The 14,272-nt window shown below is 56.6% G+C and overlaps 6 protein-coding genes across 6 annotated transcripts; 3 read left to right on the top strand and 3 right to left on the bottom strand.

The window, feature by feature from the left end:
- Positions 1 to 100: 100 nt before the first annotated feature.
- ASPACDRAFT_40784 (uncharacterized protein) lies at positions 101 to 1,190 on the top strand (the record flags this gene model as incomplete). The annotated part of the gene is made up of 3 exons (XM_020200816.1): positions 101 to 330; positions 412 to 834; positions 902 to 1,190. 3 exons carry the CDS (start codon positions 101 to 103, stop codon positions 1,188 to 1,190), a joined length of 942 nt encoding a protein of 313 aa, XP_020058307.1.
- A 615-nt stretch (positions 1,191 to 1,805) lies between these two features.
- Positions 1,806 to 3,575, bottom strand: ASPACDRAFT_1865638 (MFS transporter; the record flags this gene model as incomplete). Its single annotated transcript, XM_020197862.1, has 4 exons — positions 3,286 to 3,575; positions 2,758 to 3,214; positions 2,120 to 2,689; positions 1,806 to 2,060 (listed from the first exon to the last, which is right to left on the bottom strand). Exons 1-4 carry the CDS (start codon positions 3,480 to 3,482, stop codon positions 1,806 to 1,808), a joined length of 1,479 nt encoding a protein of 492 aa, XP_020058306.1. The 5' UTR covers positions 3,483 to 3,575.
- Positions 3,576 to 4,314: 739 nt separating this feature from the next.
- ASPACDRAFT_1879458 (uncharacterized protein) lies at positions 4,315 to 5,178 on the bottom strand. The gene is made up of 2 exons (XM_020198162.1): positions 4,910 to 5,178; positions 4,315 to 4,844 (listed from the first exon to the last, which is right to left on the bottom strand). The coding sequence occupies exons 1-2, from the start codon at positions 5,138 to 5,140 to the stop codon at positions 4,506 to 4,508; spliced, it is 570 nt and encodes a 189-aa protein (XP_020058305.1). The 5' UTR covers positions 5,141 to 5,178; the 3' UTR covers positions 4,315 to 4,505.
- A 528-nt stretch (positions 5,179 to 5,706) lies between these two features.
- ASPACDRAFT_25430 (uncharacterized protein) lies at positions 5,707 to 6,960 on the bottom strand (the record flags this gene model as incomplete). The annotated part of the gene is made up of 5 exons (XM_020199333.1): positions 5,707 to 5,944; positions 6,018 to 6,102; positions 6,164 to 6,254; positions 6,311 to 6,422; positions 6,491 to 6,960. 5 exons carry the CDS (start codon positions 6,958 to 6,960, stop codon positions 5,707 to 5,709), a joined length of 996 nt encoding a protein of 331 aa, XP_020058304.1.
- A 711-nt stretch (positions 6,961 to 7,671) lies between these two features.
- Positions 7,672 to 9,760, top strand: ASPACDRAFT_1897108 (putative C6 transcription factor). The gene is made up of 2 exons (XM_020198719.1): positions 7,672 to 7,931; positions 7,989 to 9,760. The coding sequence occupies exon 2, from the start codon at positions 8,122 to 8,124 to the stop codon at positions 9,670 to 9,672; it is 1,551 nt and encodes a 516-aa protein (XP_020058303.1). The 5' UTR covers positions 7,672 to 7,931; positions 7,989 to 8,121; the 3' UTR covers positions 9,673 to 9,760.
- Positions 9,761 to 10,354: 594 nt separating this feature from the next.
- On the top strand, positions 10,355 to 13,004 carry ASPACDRAFT_40779 (uncharacterized protein; the record flags this gene model as incomplete). Its single annotated transcript, XM_020200815.1, has 5 exons — positions 10,355 to 10,960; positions 11,027 to 12,311; positions 12,375 to 12,661; positions 12,746 to 12,838; positions 12,912 to 13,004. 5 exons carry the CDS (start codon positions 10,355 to 10,357, stop codon positions 13,002 to 13,004), a joined length of 2,364 nt encoding a protein of 787 aa, XP_020058302.1.
- Between the last annotated feature and the right edge of the window lie 1,268 nt (positions 13,005 to 14,272).

The raw sequence follows: 14,272 nt of genomic DNA, 5'->3' as shown, positions 1-14,272 counted from the left end.
TCTACGTGCCCGGTCTGGGTAGTAGCATATGTCATCTCCGAACCAAAATCATTCCCGTACCATGCTAAGTATCCCCCACCCGCCGGACTAAAAGGACATCATGTTCTCCCTCAGACCGCGCGACGGCTACCCTCAGCACAACATGATCGGCGGCCATGAAGGCATTGGAGGAATTTTGATGGCGCAGGATGAGTCGCTGATCAGCGATCCAGTGGCAGCGCGGTACCTCGCCCACGACTGCCGCCACTGCCATGCCTGTCTCCACGATCTACCCGAGCGCTGTCCCTCCCAACGCGACTTCCCACGAGACCACCCCGGGACGTACCAGGAGTACATCAAGGCTCCAATCTGATCCTTGATGCCCCTGCCCGCCTTCATCCTGGACAACATCCACACCGAATCCCGACCCAGCTTGGGTGATTATGCGGCTGCCCTATGCTCCTTCGCCGCTGCATCCAAGACGCTAAGGAAGTTGAACTCCAGCCCAGAAGATGTGGTGTTGATCAGTGGTATTGCGGGCGCCATCGGCAATTTAGCCGGGCAGATTGCAAGAAACGTGTATAAGACCAAGGTCATTGGCGTCGACCTGCCGGAGAAGCAGCCCGGACTGGGTCCACGAAACTCCAGGTGCTATGATGCATTCGTCCCGGTAAATCGGGACTCGGAAGGGTCTACCTCGTTCATCGAAGGCCTCTCACGCGCCTGTAGCGACTTACGGGGACCCGGAGTGTCACCTACGATGGCCGACGGGGTCATTGTCACGGCGGGATCGACAGCACCGTACACGAATCCGATCCAATACCTACGTGAAGGTGGCGCTATCTTCTGCGTTGGGTGCGTCATTTCCTTCCTCGGGATTCAGCCTCCGTAAAGTCCCTGTCCAGCCAAGATGAATCAACAGAGTCCCCGAGCGCGGCGGAGAGGTATCCTTCTCCATCGCCGAGGTGGTCGAAAAAGGCATCCGGGTTCAGGGCACGCTCATGGGCGGATGGGAGGAAAGCTATCGCGTCATTCAGTACATCAGGTCTGCCCTGCTCTCCCCCGTCGTGACGAGGATCGAGCTCCGGGATGTTCTCTCTTACATGCAGCGATTCGTGTCCTATGAAAATACGGGCAAGATCGTGGTCAAAACATTGCCTCTCCGTAACCAGCAGCCTGGATCGCAACTATTCTTCCTTGCATTTGCATGATGCTGATTGTCATCGTAAGGTAGGAGTTCCGGCTCACGTATGAAATGTGCCTACTATGAAGGCCGTATGATAAGGTGATGCATGTAGTACCAACTCGCGTAAGCAGCTGAGGCTAGGCTCCTGTGATCATGCTGATTTCACAGGGATTCATGAGGAGATTGACTCCGAGGTAATTGATGAGGATAAAAGATCATGTCGACTTACCACAGCTGATCGAGTGCGCGCTGATCGGCCACAATAACAATTCGCTAGTTCAATTGTCCAGTTCGCTCACGGTGCACTGCTCACCCCGCACCGGGAACAACATCACCTACCATATCATTCGTCCGTAGCAGCCACCCGGTGTCAGCAGGGAACGGTAGCAGCAACTTCGTAAAATGGATGAACTTTTCCAGTTGCTCACATTCAGTCAGCGAGTAGACTAGGGCCCGGGCGGACGATGAGCCCTACATACTCACCACACCCTCCGATCATACATGCTTGTTTAATCCAGTGTAAACTGTACAATCCAATTACAAGGTGAGGCCAAGCTCCGGATTTATCATTAAGTACATTTTCATGAGAGAAGAAAATCTTTTTCATCGCTTAGAAAAACCACAGTGCCACCCGCACCCACTACAAATTCAACTGGAACCGCGGCGACGTGCGGATCCGGGCCCCATACCGGCTATAAAACACCGGGAACGAGCAAAAGACCAGGGCAATGAACGCCAGCAGAGAGTTGCCCCACCCCAGCCCCAGGGCATCGTACATCGACGGACCGGCCAGCGGGAGCAGCGCCCCGATCAGCGAGCGCAACACCGCGTTGGCGGCTGTCACCGAGGCAGCGTACAGGAGATACGAGTCGACGAGATAGGTGTTGATGCACAGCTGCATCATCGGTTAGCATGCACCAGAATCACAGCAAGGTGTTAAGGGAAAGCACATACAAAAACACACATCAGCCCCGCCCCAAAGATCCCCGTCCCGATGATCGGCATGATCCAGTGCACCTGCTTGTCGGCGGACCAGCCATACCAGAACAGCCCGATGGGCAGGAGCCACGAGCCATACAGACACGGGATCAGCCGGGACTCGGGCACGAACCGGCCCTGGGCCGTGTGCGCCGCGGCGATGCGGTTGGCCACATAGCCGGTAACCTGCACGCCCAGGATGGCCCCGAGGCCGAAGCCCAGATACGCCAGGCCGCAGATCTCCTGGCGCCAGCCGTAGACCTCCTCGAAGATGGCGGTGATGGTCGTGAACATGAGGTACAGGTACCCGTAGGAGACGGCGCCGAACAGCGCCATCAGCAGCACGGTCGGCGACAGGAAGAGCAGCTTGACGGGCCGCACCGCCGCCAGCCGGAAGATCTCCTTGCGCGGCGTGCCGCGGTCGAATTTCGAGCGGTATTTCTCGTTGCCCGTCTCCTTGCGCAGGTGCGCGGCTTTGCGCTCCAGGAGCACGACGCTGTAGGTTTCGCGGTAGCAGAAGAGGGTTGCGATGAGCATCACTCCGGTCTGGAATATGGATATTAGTTTTGGAAGTCTTGTCATGATCGTTGTATGAGTGGGGAGGGCAAGCGTACCGCGATGGCAATGATCCAGAACACCCAGCGCCAGCCGATGTTCGCGCAGACAAACGACCCAGCGATGGGTCCGATGACGGGGCCCAGGATCGGGCCCATGGCCCAGATGGCCATCACGCCCGCGCGTTTTTCCTTGGGGATGAGGTCCGCCACGGTGCCGGAACCCAGCGTCATCGGACAGCTACCGGCGACTCCGGCGAAGAAGCGAAAGACGAACAGCTGCGGTAACGTTTGAGCAACCGCACATGCGATGGTGAAGATGAGGAAGAGAGTGTTGCAGATGTGGTAGAGCCGACAGCGGCCGTAGATCTCGGACAATGGCGCAATCACCAGGGGGCCGACCACGTAGCCCAGCAGGAAGATGGATACGACGAATGAGCCTAGTGTGGAGTTTGTAGTGTGGAATTCGGCGAGCACGTCTGCCTCGCCTGGTGTGAACATCGATGAGGATAGAGGTCTGGATCTTGCATGTTAGCTAGATGCTCCGGGACGATAGCTTTTCTCTCTCTGAGATGCATTATCACGTACGTGAGAAGACTATTGACTCCCATTCCGGCCAGCTGCCGCACTTTCTTGCTCATAGGCCAGGTCATGGGACACTGGGGGTCGTCGGGTCCCTCCCAATCCACGATGTATGGATCGACGACTTTCTCTTTCTGCCGTTGTCCAGCAGTTGCTTCGACATCTTTGATTTTTGGTGTGCTTTCCTCTTTTACCGTAGCCATTGTTCTTCGTTATGAGTGTTCTGTCGTGAATTCGTTGACGGATCGTTCCGGCGTAGATGAAACCCTAACTAACGTAACCCCAAAGTGGTCGGGGATATTGAATCGACACCAAGCTCTTGGTCCACCACCTTGAAGCCATGTGGACCACTAGCTTATATATGTCACCAGGCGCAACTTCCAGGGCAGCAAAAAAAAATAAAAAGCAGGAGCTTGCCTGGTGGGCCCGGAGTGTGGAGATAGGAGTTACCCGGCGAGACACATGGCGTCCTAGCACTTCGGCATAACTTGTCCGGTCCGCGGACCTGGGTAGCAACCCATCTTCATATGCTCCCTTTACCACGCGCTAGCGTAGAAAAGTCCTTGATGGGTCAGAAAGTATGTCTGGTAATGAATAATGCTGTATATCCGCTACCCAAATATGTGAGTAACGCCGTGTTGACAAGCAGGTTTGATCGAGAGACTCACAAATCTTCGAATTCATAACCTGACGGGAGAGCATAAGTGGGGAAAATTAAGTCGGCGATCGGTTGTCGGAGTTCCGGCCCCGGTTTCTGCTATTCCGCTTTCTAGCCGTTTATGGTAAATCTAAGCCGGCACGCTCTCAATCTGGCACTTTTACACCGCCAACTCCGGGTTAATTGACTCATGGCTGCATCGGAGTAGGACGGTGTCCCTGAATCGCGCCGGACCTGATACTCTCCTGAGCCTTATGATGTTCTAGAGCCAGTGGGTCGTGTGTTGATCATGAGAGAATGGATGCCCAAAGCATGTGAGCTCGTTGGGTTCAAGGGATACTTCATCGAAATCTTGTACCTGGCCGTAAAGTATGGAGCTCATGCTTACTCGATTGCTAATCAGATTTTGCTACTCTCGTTCCTCAGTCCTTATCAAAGACATCGAGCTTATGATTCACATTTCCACAGTACTCGGTACACTCATGACAATCTCCCCAGGCCTATCAACCATCAAGCCGGAACAACATATATCAACACAGGTTCACCACAACATATTTTCCGACAACATTCATGGCGGAATGTCACTAGCAGCCTGGTCCGGGAACTTTCTGAACAGGTCTTTGATATGATCGATGGGCGCAGCCAGTAATCCTGCCACCGTTTCGAAGGGCGGTTTGTCGGGCGCCGATGGATGACTGCGAGTCGGGACGAACATCTTGGTGCGCTTGAACGAGGAGACCATGGCCTTGGAGACCTCGTGATCCAAATTCGCTTCAAGCTTGACCAGGTCCTGCTCCTCTTCCTCCTTGATGTGCTGCGAAAGGGTGCCCCAGAGCCCTTGGAGGGTCGGAATAAACTCCGCATTGTCGGGCTTCAGGTTCTGGAACTTCTCCAGATAGTCTTTCACCTAAAATTCACCTCTTAGTCTCCACACGCCTCCCTGGTGGAAAGCACAAAGTGCACTAAGCTTACCGTCTTGTGTTCCGCCCGGTCCTTGTCAGCCATCGCCTTCCCATCGGAGAGGTGCTCCTCCATTGCTGGGTATACGACGAGTTCCTCGCCGATGGAGTGGCGAGCCAGCTCCCAGGTGAACTGGTTCTGCCACCGGCGCTTCTCGTCATCGCTTGCGGCGGTCAGGATGTTGTTGTAGGCCTCTTCGATGTCGCGGTGGTCACTTTTAATAGCATCGCTGATTAGAGTCATCGTGAATAGTGTTCGCTCAAGAGGTGGAGACGTATGGTTCTGATCGGTGGCAAGTAAACCTCGACAGCACAGATGGCGATGATTTAAGAACTATCTAACAACTGGCTGCCTGGAACCAAGCCTCGGGATCATTCGAATATCACGTCATTCTTAGCTCTTGACTGCTCTACTATATCCCACAGTACCGGGCGTGTTGCAGATTACGTCTACGGCTTGCTGGGATGAAGGACCGGTCATTGTCTTTTCTTGGTTGAGAGCCCCGGAAGCATTATCCCGACCATTCAGGTTGACGGTGCCCTAACCCCGCCGAATGAAAGAGTAAAGCGATCGAGGTTTAACCCCTCAGCTGACCCACGAATCACAAGCAATGTATTTCAATTCAGGTGGCAAACACACAGTATTCACATTCAATCCCCGCAGACACAGGAATTTTGTGGGGTAACACGAAAGCTGGCTTCTGACCCTTGGCATCAACACGAGCTGGATTCATCCACCCCCACCACCAGTCATCGAAGAACTCTACGATGAGCAACTAACTACATCACAGCAAGCCACTGTAACCATGCTCACTGGCCCCCGCTCAACTTACGTCTCTTGTTGGCGCGCTTAGGATGGAACTCCTGGGCATAGACCTTGAAGAAGTCCGGGGGTTCTTGGGGATGACCCCCGGTGACGTCATGGAACGCGGTGGTGGAAATGTAGTTGGTCTTGCCCTCACGCACCAACGAGTAGTACTCCAGCAGATACTGCACCTCGGACTGGTCACTCTCCGACTGCGCTTGCAAGACTCTCTTGGCTTCGTTTCTGCAGGGATGCACTGTTCAGTCTCGGACACTATACCCCGTAGCTAGCGAAAGACAATATGGGAGGGACCCACTCAGAAATATCGTCGAACTTCAGCTCTTCTCCCAGGGCCTGGCTGGCTGCAGACGCCAGCTCGTCTCCCGTGGCAAGCATCGGGCCTATGTCGTGTTCAGCATCCACTTTCGCGCATGGAGGTTTAGAGTATGTCCTCGTACATACCCGTCAGCACCATCAATTGACCCCGGTGTTTGTCACTGAATCCATGCTTGCCCTTCCCACAGAGGACATGCGCTGCGACTTGGGCGACATCCTGGCAGCCGTCAGTCTCCTACCCTGGTAACAACCCGAGAGAGGAGAGAAACATACCCCCAGCGCGATAGGCGCGAACTTGTGGTCCTTGCCAACAGGCAGCGGCAGGAGCCCTTCCTCTTGCGCCTGCGGAGAGTACAGCAGCAGGTTTTCCGCGTAGAAGCCCGGTCTAGAGAGTATTAAGGTCATCCACGTTGCCCCCTTTCAAATCCATCTGTTCATTCCACAAGCGCCTACCGTATAACAACCGGCGAGTGACCGGTAGAAGTGGAGGGATCGCCCTTGCACGCGAGCAGCCGCACCTCCAGATCGATAAACTCCCGCAGACGGGGCTGTCGGTCCCGCTCAGCGAGGTCACAGCCCGCGGAACTGATCATGCACACATTCGCAATCCCGGCCTGCTTGGTCGCCTCGATCAGCTCGCTGGTGATGTCGAGCTTGTCCGGGTGCGCGGGCGGGATCAGGCAGATCGCGTCCGCCCCGGTCTCCTTGAGCGACTTGACCATCGCACGGAGGCGGCCCGGCTTGTGGGGCACGATTTTCGCCCCCAGTTTGCTCAGCTCCTTGCAGGCGCTGGACTCCGGGTGCAGCGTCAGGCCGACCACGGAGCCGATGGCTTTCTTGAAGTTGGAGTCCGTCAAAATTAACTCGGCGATCAGGGAGCCGGTGTGGCCGTCTACGGCGGTGATGCAGAGTTTGCGGGACATTGTTGCTTTGCTAGTGACAGTTGAGGGTCATAGATTGTGGTTTTTGTATGTACACCGAAGTGTATAGGTTCTAGTGGGAAATGTCTCGAAGCGGAATTCTTATATTGTTGGTATGGATATTCTGTTCCCCACGTCATTCTGAAATCATGGCCTGTTCAGGTCCAGGCCATGGACACTCGTATTAAGCTTGTGTCCGGGTCGGCCAATGGATTCATGCACAAGGTTCGATTTGTAGATTCGTTTGGGTGAACCGCTGTAGAATATGTAAAGCGTTCTTGTGATGTAGTTGAAAAGGGGGATGGGGACTAGACTGCTTGTTCCTCGTCAGTCAGACTGTAGTATCTTCTACATGTCCTTACAGTTAGTATAGATCCCATGACCCATGGACCGTCGCACCCCGATTTTCCCAATGCGTTACACCATGTCACGTGGTTAGCTCAATCACGTGCCTTTGTCCGCCTTCCGTTCGGATGCCCAGCTTTTTTTTGGTGGCATCTGGCATGATCTCAGGGTTGTCCTTCTGTCCTGCCCATGCAACATCGTGGACCATCCACCCAGCCACGCCACAGAGGATGGATCCATCCCACCAATCGTAGGCCCTGCAAATACGTCGTTAAGTGTAAAATGCTTTATTAACTTTCTGCTTCTTGCACCAGCCCCGGGGACGTCACCCCCTTTTGCATAGGAATGACATTCGACACCATCTCTCAGGCCCGTCACACTCTCCTCCGCCATACAGCCGATCGCCATGAATCCTACCTCGTCGCCAAGTCAGACCCCGCCCGCCACATCACCAAGTGCCGGGATCCGGTCTGTCAATATGAGGTGCGAATCGGGACCAAGAAAGGACAGCCTCGGGTGACGGTCTACAACCCTCATACGTGTCCCCCATCCACGCACGACAATTGGAAGCAATCCCGATCGTCCAAGCTGAAGCCGAATTATGTGGCGGCCGACGAGGGGAGTCGGAAGTACGGCTATGTCTCACCCGAATCGTGGCACTGTGGCCGACTACTGACGTCGAGTAGGCATGGTCGACGCAATTCGCAGTCGTCGAGTGATGAGGCTGATGGCTTGGATCGGAAGCGTCAGCGATCGCGCCAGGCCTGCACGCAGTGTCGGTTGCGGAGAGTCAAGTGCGATGGCAACGTTCCATGCAGCATGTGTGCGAGCTCCAGCGTCGACTGTGAGTATGTCCCAAACACTCGTCTAGCGGGTGCGCGGCGTATAGCTTCAGAGGATGGGCAGGTAGCTCCACAAGGAACGGGCGCGGTGCGCACCAGCAGCCCGTCAGCTCCTCACGGAATCTTGGAGCCCTGGAAGCAGCGGTTCGTGGGGCGGCAGTCCTCGGTCGCGTTTCCACTGTTTGTCGGGCTGGACATGCAGGCTCCCAATCCCCCACGTTTGCATTCGTTCGCCTACAATCCGGGGGTTAGACGGGAGCCGGAAACTAGCGTCCACTTTCAGGTTGCTGAAGTCATCGACTGGGTGGTGGCTAAGCGCCTCATCAATGTATATGTGACCACCATTCACCCCTTATTCAACTTCCTAGACCACGAAAGGCTGCTTCAGCGGGCCGAGGAGCATTGGCACGGGAAGCCTCAGGGGCTGAGCTTTGAGGCAGTGATCTGCGGGGTCGTGGCATTGGGATCGTTGTTCAACGGCGTCGAAGAGGCATTGATTCAAGAAAAGGAGTCGTGGGCAGTGCAGCACGCGAAAAGCATCCTCGAGGACTACGTCGTCGGCCGGTTCCCGACCATCGAGCACGTGGCCGCATACTTCCTGCGCACGTTGTACATGCGCACCACGAGCCGACCGCATCTCTCTTGGCTCTGCAGCTGCACGATGATGCATCTCGTCGAGGCCACAGGGCTGCAGCACGGGCCCGACGGCTTCATGCTGGCGCCCGGCAGGGCCCCGCCGGACACGGCATCAAGGCAACCGTACAACCCGAGACGCACCGCGCAGGTAGCCGAATGTCTGCAAACGCTGATCGCCTGGGACTATGGGCGGTCCGTGATGAATCCCACGCTGCACGCCCGGCAGGAGGACTTCTCCGCCACCTTCAAGACCGATCTTTCCTCCCAACTCTGTACCTTGGTTCAGGCCATACCCGTGAGCACGCCGGGCCGAGAAGTGGGCGCAGACGCGGAAGATCAGGTATCCGCGCTGAAGCAGATCGTCCGTATCGAGGTCGATCATGACTTCCTGGTGCTGGTAAAAGCCGATCTCGTTTTCTGCTTATACCGCCGACTACGCCTGATTAATTTCCAACTGCGCTCACAGCAGATGGAGGAGATCGTCAACGCGGGCACGGCCGCGCTCGCTCCGGCACAAAAACTGGTCTTTCTGGGCCAGCCCTGGTGGAATGTCCTGGGCACCGTGTTTCAGTTTGTCTGCGTCCTGCTGGCACTGGACACGCCGGACAGTCTGGCTGTGATCCCGCGCGCGATGGAGACCCTGCAAAGCATTTCCGACCGACTCAATACGCATTTATCTACGGAGGCGCTGGCTACAGTCCGGCAACTCGTGCGCGCATCCGTGAATAAGAAGCGCAAGGGCATCGACCACCTCGAGCGTTCGCTGGGCGAGGGCAGCCTCGGTCTTGGGGAAGACACGGTCATCCCCACTGCGCCGGAGGATATCTCGTTCTACCCTTTTGCGCAACCAGATGCGATCGACCTGGACTTTTTTCTGAATATGAGTTTCTAGCAGGATGCTTCGAGACTCGAGCGTAACTTGGCCCCATCATCGCTAATGTAGAGTCGTATCAACCCGCTTAGGCATCGTCCAAGGCCCGAGTCGTCGATGCGATCTCTTCCTTCGTAGTGAGAGTTTCACGCACTCACTCTCCGTGGGCTGGTAGGCAGCGGCAGCATGCGGTGCGACGCAATAATGTCATACATGCAGAGAATACGCGCGTAGGTGCGTGCATATCCCGGGCGACAACCGGGTATCTCCTCCGAGCGGTCCGCTTTCCGGGGCACATGGCCACCCGTTGACACCTATGCGCTTACAGACAGCCGTCGTGTAACTATAGCGCTCAATCTGTCCACTGCTCATGCTCATGCCATGTGTTGTGTGACAGCATCAAAGCACACGTGTGATTGACGCGGATAGCCTTGACCCCGACATTGAACCAATCGGAACCGAGCCTTCCGAGTCGCCGTCTGTCGTTATCAATCAATCAGATAAAGAAATCACCCACCAATCAAATCCCTTCAGGAAATATCTCACTTTCTGACAACTCCGACCGAGACAACCCTCTAAACCCCGAGACGAATTATATCCGAGATTAAATAACCGCGGCACGCCCGCCTCGGAGCTACGACGCAGTCTGACATGCTACGCGACTCCTCTTTTCCTCCCCTCCCTTACACCCGATCAACAGGAAATGCAATCCAACCCCCCATCTCGGATCGCCAAATCCCCTCGGCAACCGAGCTCGGACAAGCCCAAGCGCAGACGCAAGGCCCTCTCGTGCTACGCCTGCCGGCGCCGTAAACTCAAATGCGACCGCGAGGTCCCGGCGTGCGGGCGGTGTCGGAACGGTGGCATCGCCGAGTCGTGCTCCTACAATGAACTCCCCTTATTGCCGGAGGAGGAGCGGTCCGTCTTGTTGCACAATAGTGCGTACACGTTGCACAGTCCCCCGCCGGCGCGGGCGCCAGTGCCACAGGTTCATTCTGTCCGAGGGCCGGGGCTGGAGCACCCGGCGGTAGATCAGGCATCCCCCGAGACGAGGGTAATATCGCTAGCGGCGCCGCAGAACGCAGGGAGCTGGCAGTTACTCGGGGCGTCGTCGTCGGCGACGGGGATCAATGAGGAGCGCCCGTCGATCCGCAGTAACGTTGCCGATGACAACGATGGTCATGATTATGGAATCGGGCCCCCAGGGTCCGGCGGGGAGCGGCTGCGGGTGCAGACGACGATTCTGCGGGGCGAGAATTTCAAGACCCATTACTACGGAAGTACGAATCCAATCAGCTTGATTTCTCATGTGGGTATTCACTCTCTTAGTTGTCACTGTGGCAAGAAGCCTGGCTGATGTATGTCTTGGGGCCAGTTCCCCGAGCTGCGATCGTTCATGAAGGAGACGATCATGCAGCGCACCTCCCTGCCCAGCCTGCAGCGGGAGTTAAAGGCGCTCCAGGTGAAATGGAAGGGCATGCGGGCGGACCTGCTGCCGCAGCATGAATGGGAGCTCGTCGGGCTACTCCCGGACCCGGAGACCATAGACGCCCACGTGCAGCTCTACTTCGACACCTTCGAGACCGTCTACCGCATCCTGCACTACCCCAGCTTCATGCGGGAGTACGAGACGTTCCGCGAAGACAGCCGCGCCGCGCGGCCGGCGTTCGTCGTGACGCTGATGCTGGTGCTCGCGTGCGTGGGCTGCCTCGCGGCGCCCGCGGCCCAGCAGCAGCAACAGCCCAAATACATCGGCGACAGCGCGATGGCGCGCGAGCGCGCGACGCTCTGGATCGAGGCGGCGGAGGCGTGGCTGCCCCGCCAGAGTCAGAAGCACATCTACCTGGCGATCTGGCAAATCCGGTGCCTGCTGCTCGTGGCGAAGATGGTGAACGTGGTAAAGAAGAAGCGCACGTGGACGGCGGCGGGGACGTTGGTGCGCGAGGCCATGTCGGCGGGCTTTCACCGCGACCCGACCATCCTGGGCGACCGCGTGTCGGTCTTCGACCTAGAAATGCGGCGCCGGCTGTGGGCGACAATCCTGGAGCTGGAGCTGCAGATCTCGACGGACCGCGGCATGCCGTCCGCGGGCGCGGCGCTGACCGCGGACACCGCGCCGCCGCTCAACATCGACGACGAGGCGCTGGCGGTCGACGCGGCGGCGCTCCCGCCCTCCCAGCCGGCCGAGGTGTACACGGCGTGCTCGTTCCTGCGGGTTGCAGCGTCTAGTTTCCCGCTGCGCACCGCCCTGAACTCCCTCGTCAACGATATCCACGCGCAGTCCGTGTACGAGGAGGTGCTCCGCAGCGAGGAGCGGATCACGGCCGCGCTGCACAGACTGCCCCGGTGGCCCGACGACGACACCCGCACCCCGGGGGTGTCAGCGCGAGGGCGTAACCCAGCCCTGACCCGCGCGCTGCTGGACATCCAGCTCCGACACTTCCTGATCCTGCTCCATGCGCCCTTGGCACGCCAGGCGGATACCAATCCGCGCTATTCGCTCTCGCGGATGGTGTGCTTCAACGCCGCGTTCCGGCTCATCGACCAGCACCGCCAGCTCACCGAGGCGGGGAACCACCTCCTGCTGCTCCTGCGACACGACTACTTCAAGAGCGCGCTGGTGATCTGCCATAATATGTACATCGCTACCAGCGTGCACGGTACGTCAGCCCAATCTTTCAACTTAGACTTCGAGGAGCAAATAGACTGATAAAGCAGGGAAGACAACCTCCTCCTCCAATCCAACAGTACCACCCTGATCCACTACATCGAGGCGGTCCTGCACCTCCTCGAGGAGAAGACCACCCGCTTGGGCACCGGGTACACGCACTACTGGTACATTGCGGCGGCGGCGGCGTTTCTGCGGTCGCGGATCCCCGACCCGGCGCACCCGGCGGTGCAGAAGGAGGAGGCGATCTACGAGGTGGTGCGGCAGTATCATCGGGTGCTGGCGCATCAAGAGGATCTGCGCAAGGCGAAGGAGCTTCTGTTTCCGATGCGGCTGGTTACGGTGGGTGGTTGCCCTTCCCCTCCATCCTCCCAGAACAACTGGAAGAAAAAGAGCGTGTTGGCGAGTGTCCTAACGATCGCATAGATGAACCCACCCGATAATACCACCACCACTACCCAGCTCCATCTACCCCCGGACTTAACCGGAGCGTCTCTCCTCGACCCGGACTTATCCCGAGTGAGTTCGCGCCCTTCCTCAAACCTTTACTTTCAACAACACCAGAACACCCCAACTAACCAGAACACAACAGCCAACCTTCAGCCAAGAAGACCTCTCCCTCGAAGAATTTTTCTTCGGCAATCCCGCCGCATGGACGTTCGACAACCTCTGGGCGATGGAATAAACCATCCATCCCTTCCATAGGTTACCTTAATTGCATACTGATAAGACTCAGCCAATGACTTTTCTTTTTCTTCGGATTTTTTTTTCTTTTTGGTTTTGTGCCGGTGACAGATAACATCAACCACAATCCCAATCCATGGGCGCCGGCTGATCTCCGAGATCCGGGATCTCCGGTTCGGGTCTAGTGGCCGTGGCTTATCACTGCCAACAATCCGAACCAGCAACCAGCCAGCCAAGCCGGCAGGCGAAAAGAAAAAAGAAGAAAAAAAGGGAAAAGTGAAAAAGCAAACCCGGGAGTTCGGGATTCTTGCCTTTTCGGCAAGCGATTTATGAGATCTCCGGCTTTTTGCTTTTTTCTTCGGTGGGTTGGGTAAATCTTTCGAAGAGGGGCAGGCAGGCAGGCAGATGGGGGTATATAGTATGCATGCAGGATTGCAATCAATTTGAATGAGGGTCATGTGAACAGGTTTAAGGATGGAGGATGGAGGGTAAAGGGGAGGGGAGGGGCAATTCGATTGCATAATGCCAACGCGCGGAGCTATCGACTCTGTTAACTACGTTGTCCAGAGTTGTAGACTAGGCATAACCTAACCCTCAGGGTCCATCCATCTTCTAGAGCATCCAGTACCCGACGGGTGAACTCCACTCCACATTCTAGACAAGAATCAAGAAATTGAACACCCGAGCCCGAATTTGGCCTGCGCAGTCAAACAGGGAGGAATAGAGCCAGAGGCAAGGAATCCCGACCGTTGATTCATAATACTCCCGACCCTCCCGCTGCAATCGCAATTTAGGCAACGCCATCCGCGTGGGCATCGCAATCTCGGTGATTGGGCACGCAGGAGTCAACAGGAGCATGGAAAGGGGGAACGGGAGGGAAGGGGAAGGAGAAGGGGGGGGGGATTAAGCTCAGACCTCCGGTGCGTCTTTGCGCAGCAGTCAAACTACGTAGTAGACTTCACTGTTATTCTACTGTGCAGTGTGAAGACTGGAGAACTAGCATAGCACTGCACAGCACTAGCCGCCGTCGCATCGCGCACAACCAGAAACCACAGCAATGCAGGAAAAATAGACTCGTTCTAGATCGCCATCGACTCACACGAGCTTACTAGCTAGGTTTTGACGCAACCAGAGAAAACGTCCGTATGTGGCGTGCCGACTGTCGATAGTGTCCCTACGGAGGACGGAGTATAACTTAAAGGCCTGCTTGTTCCCCGGTGATAGAGTTTCGCAGGCCACAAGAGAAAAGAAATCACGCATCCAAACAAT

The sequence above is a fragment of the Aspergillus aculeatus genome, assembly GCF_001890905.1.
Source record: "Aspergillus aculeatus ATCC 16872 unplaced genomic scaffold ASPACscaffold_4, whole genome shotgun sequence".
Lineage (NCBI taxonomy): Eukaryota > Fungi > Ascomycota > Eurotiomycetes > Eurotiales > Aspergillaceae > Aspergillus > Aspergillus aculeatus.
The sequence above is the reverse complement of the archived record's forward strand: the minus strand, read 5'-3'. Positions and strand labels throughout refer to the sequence as shown.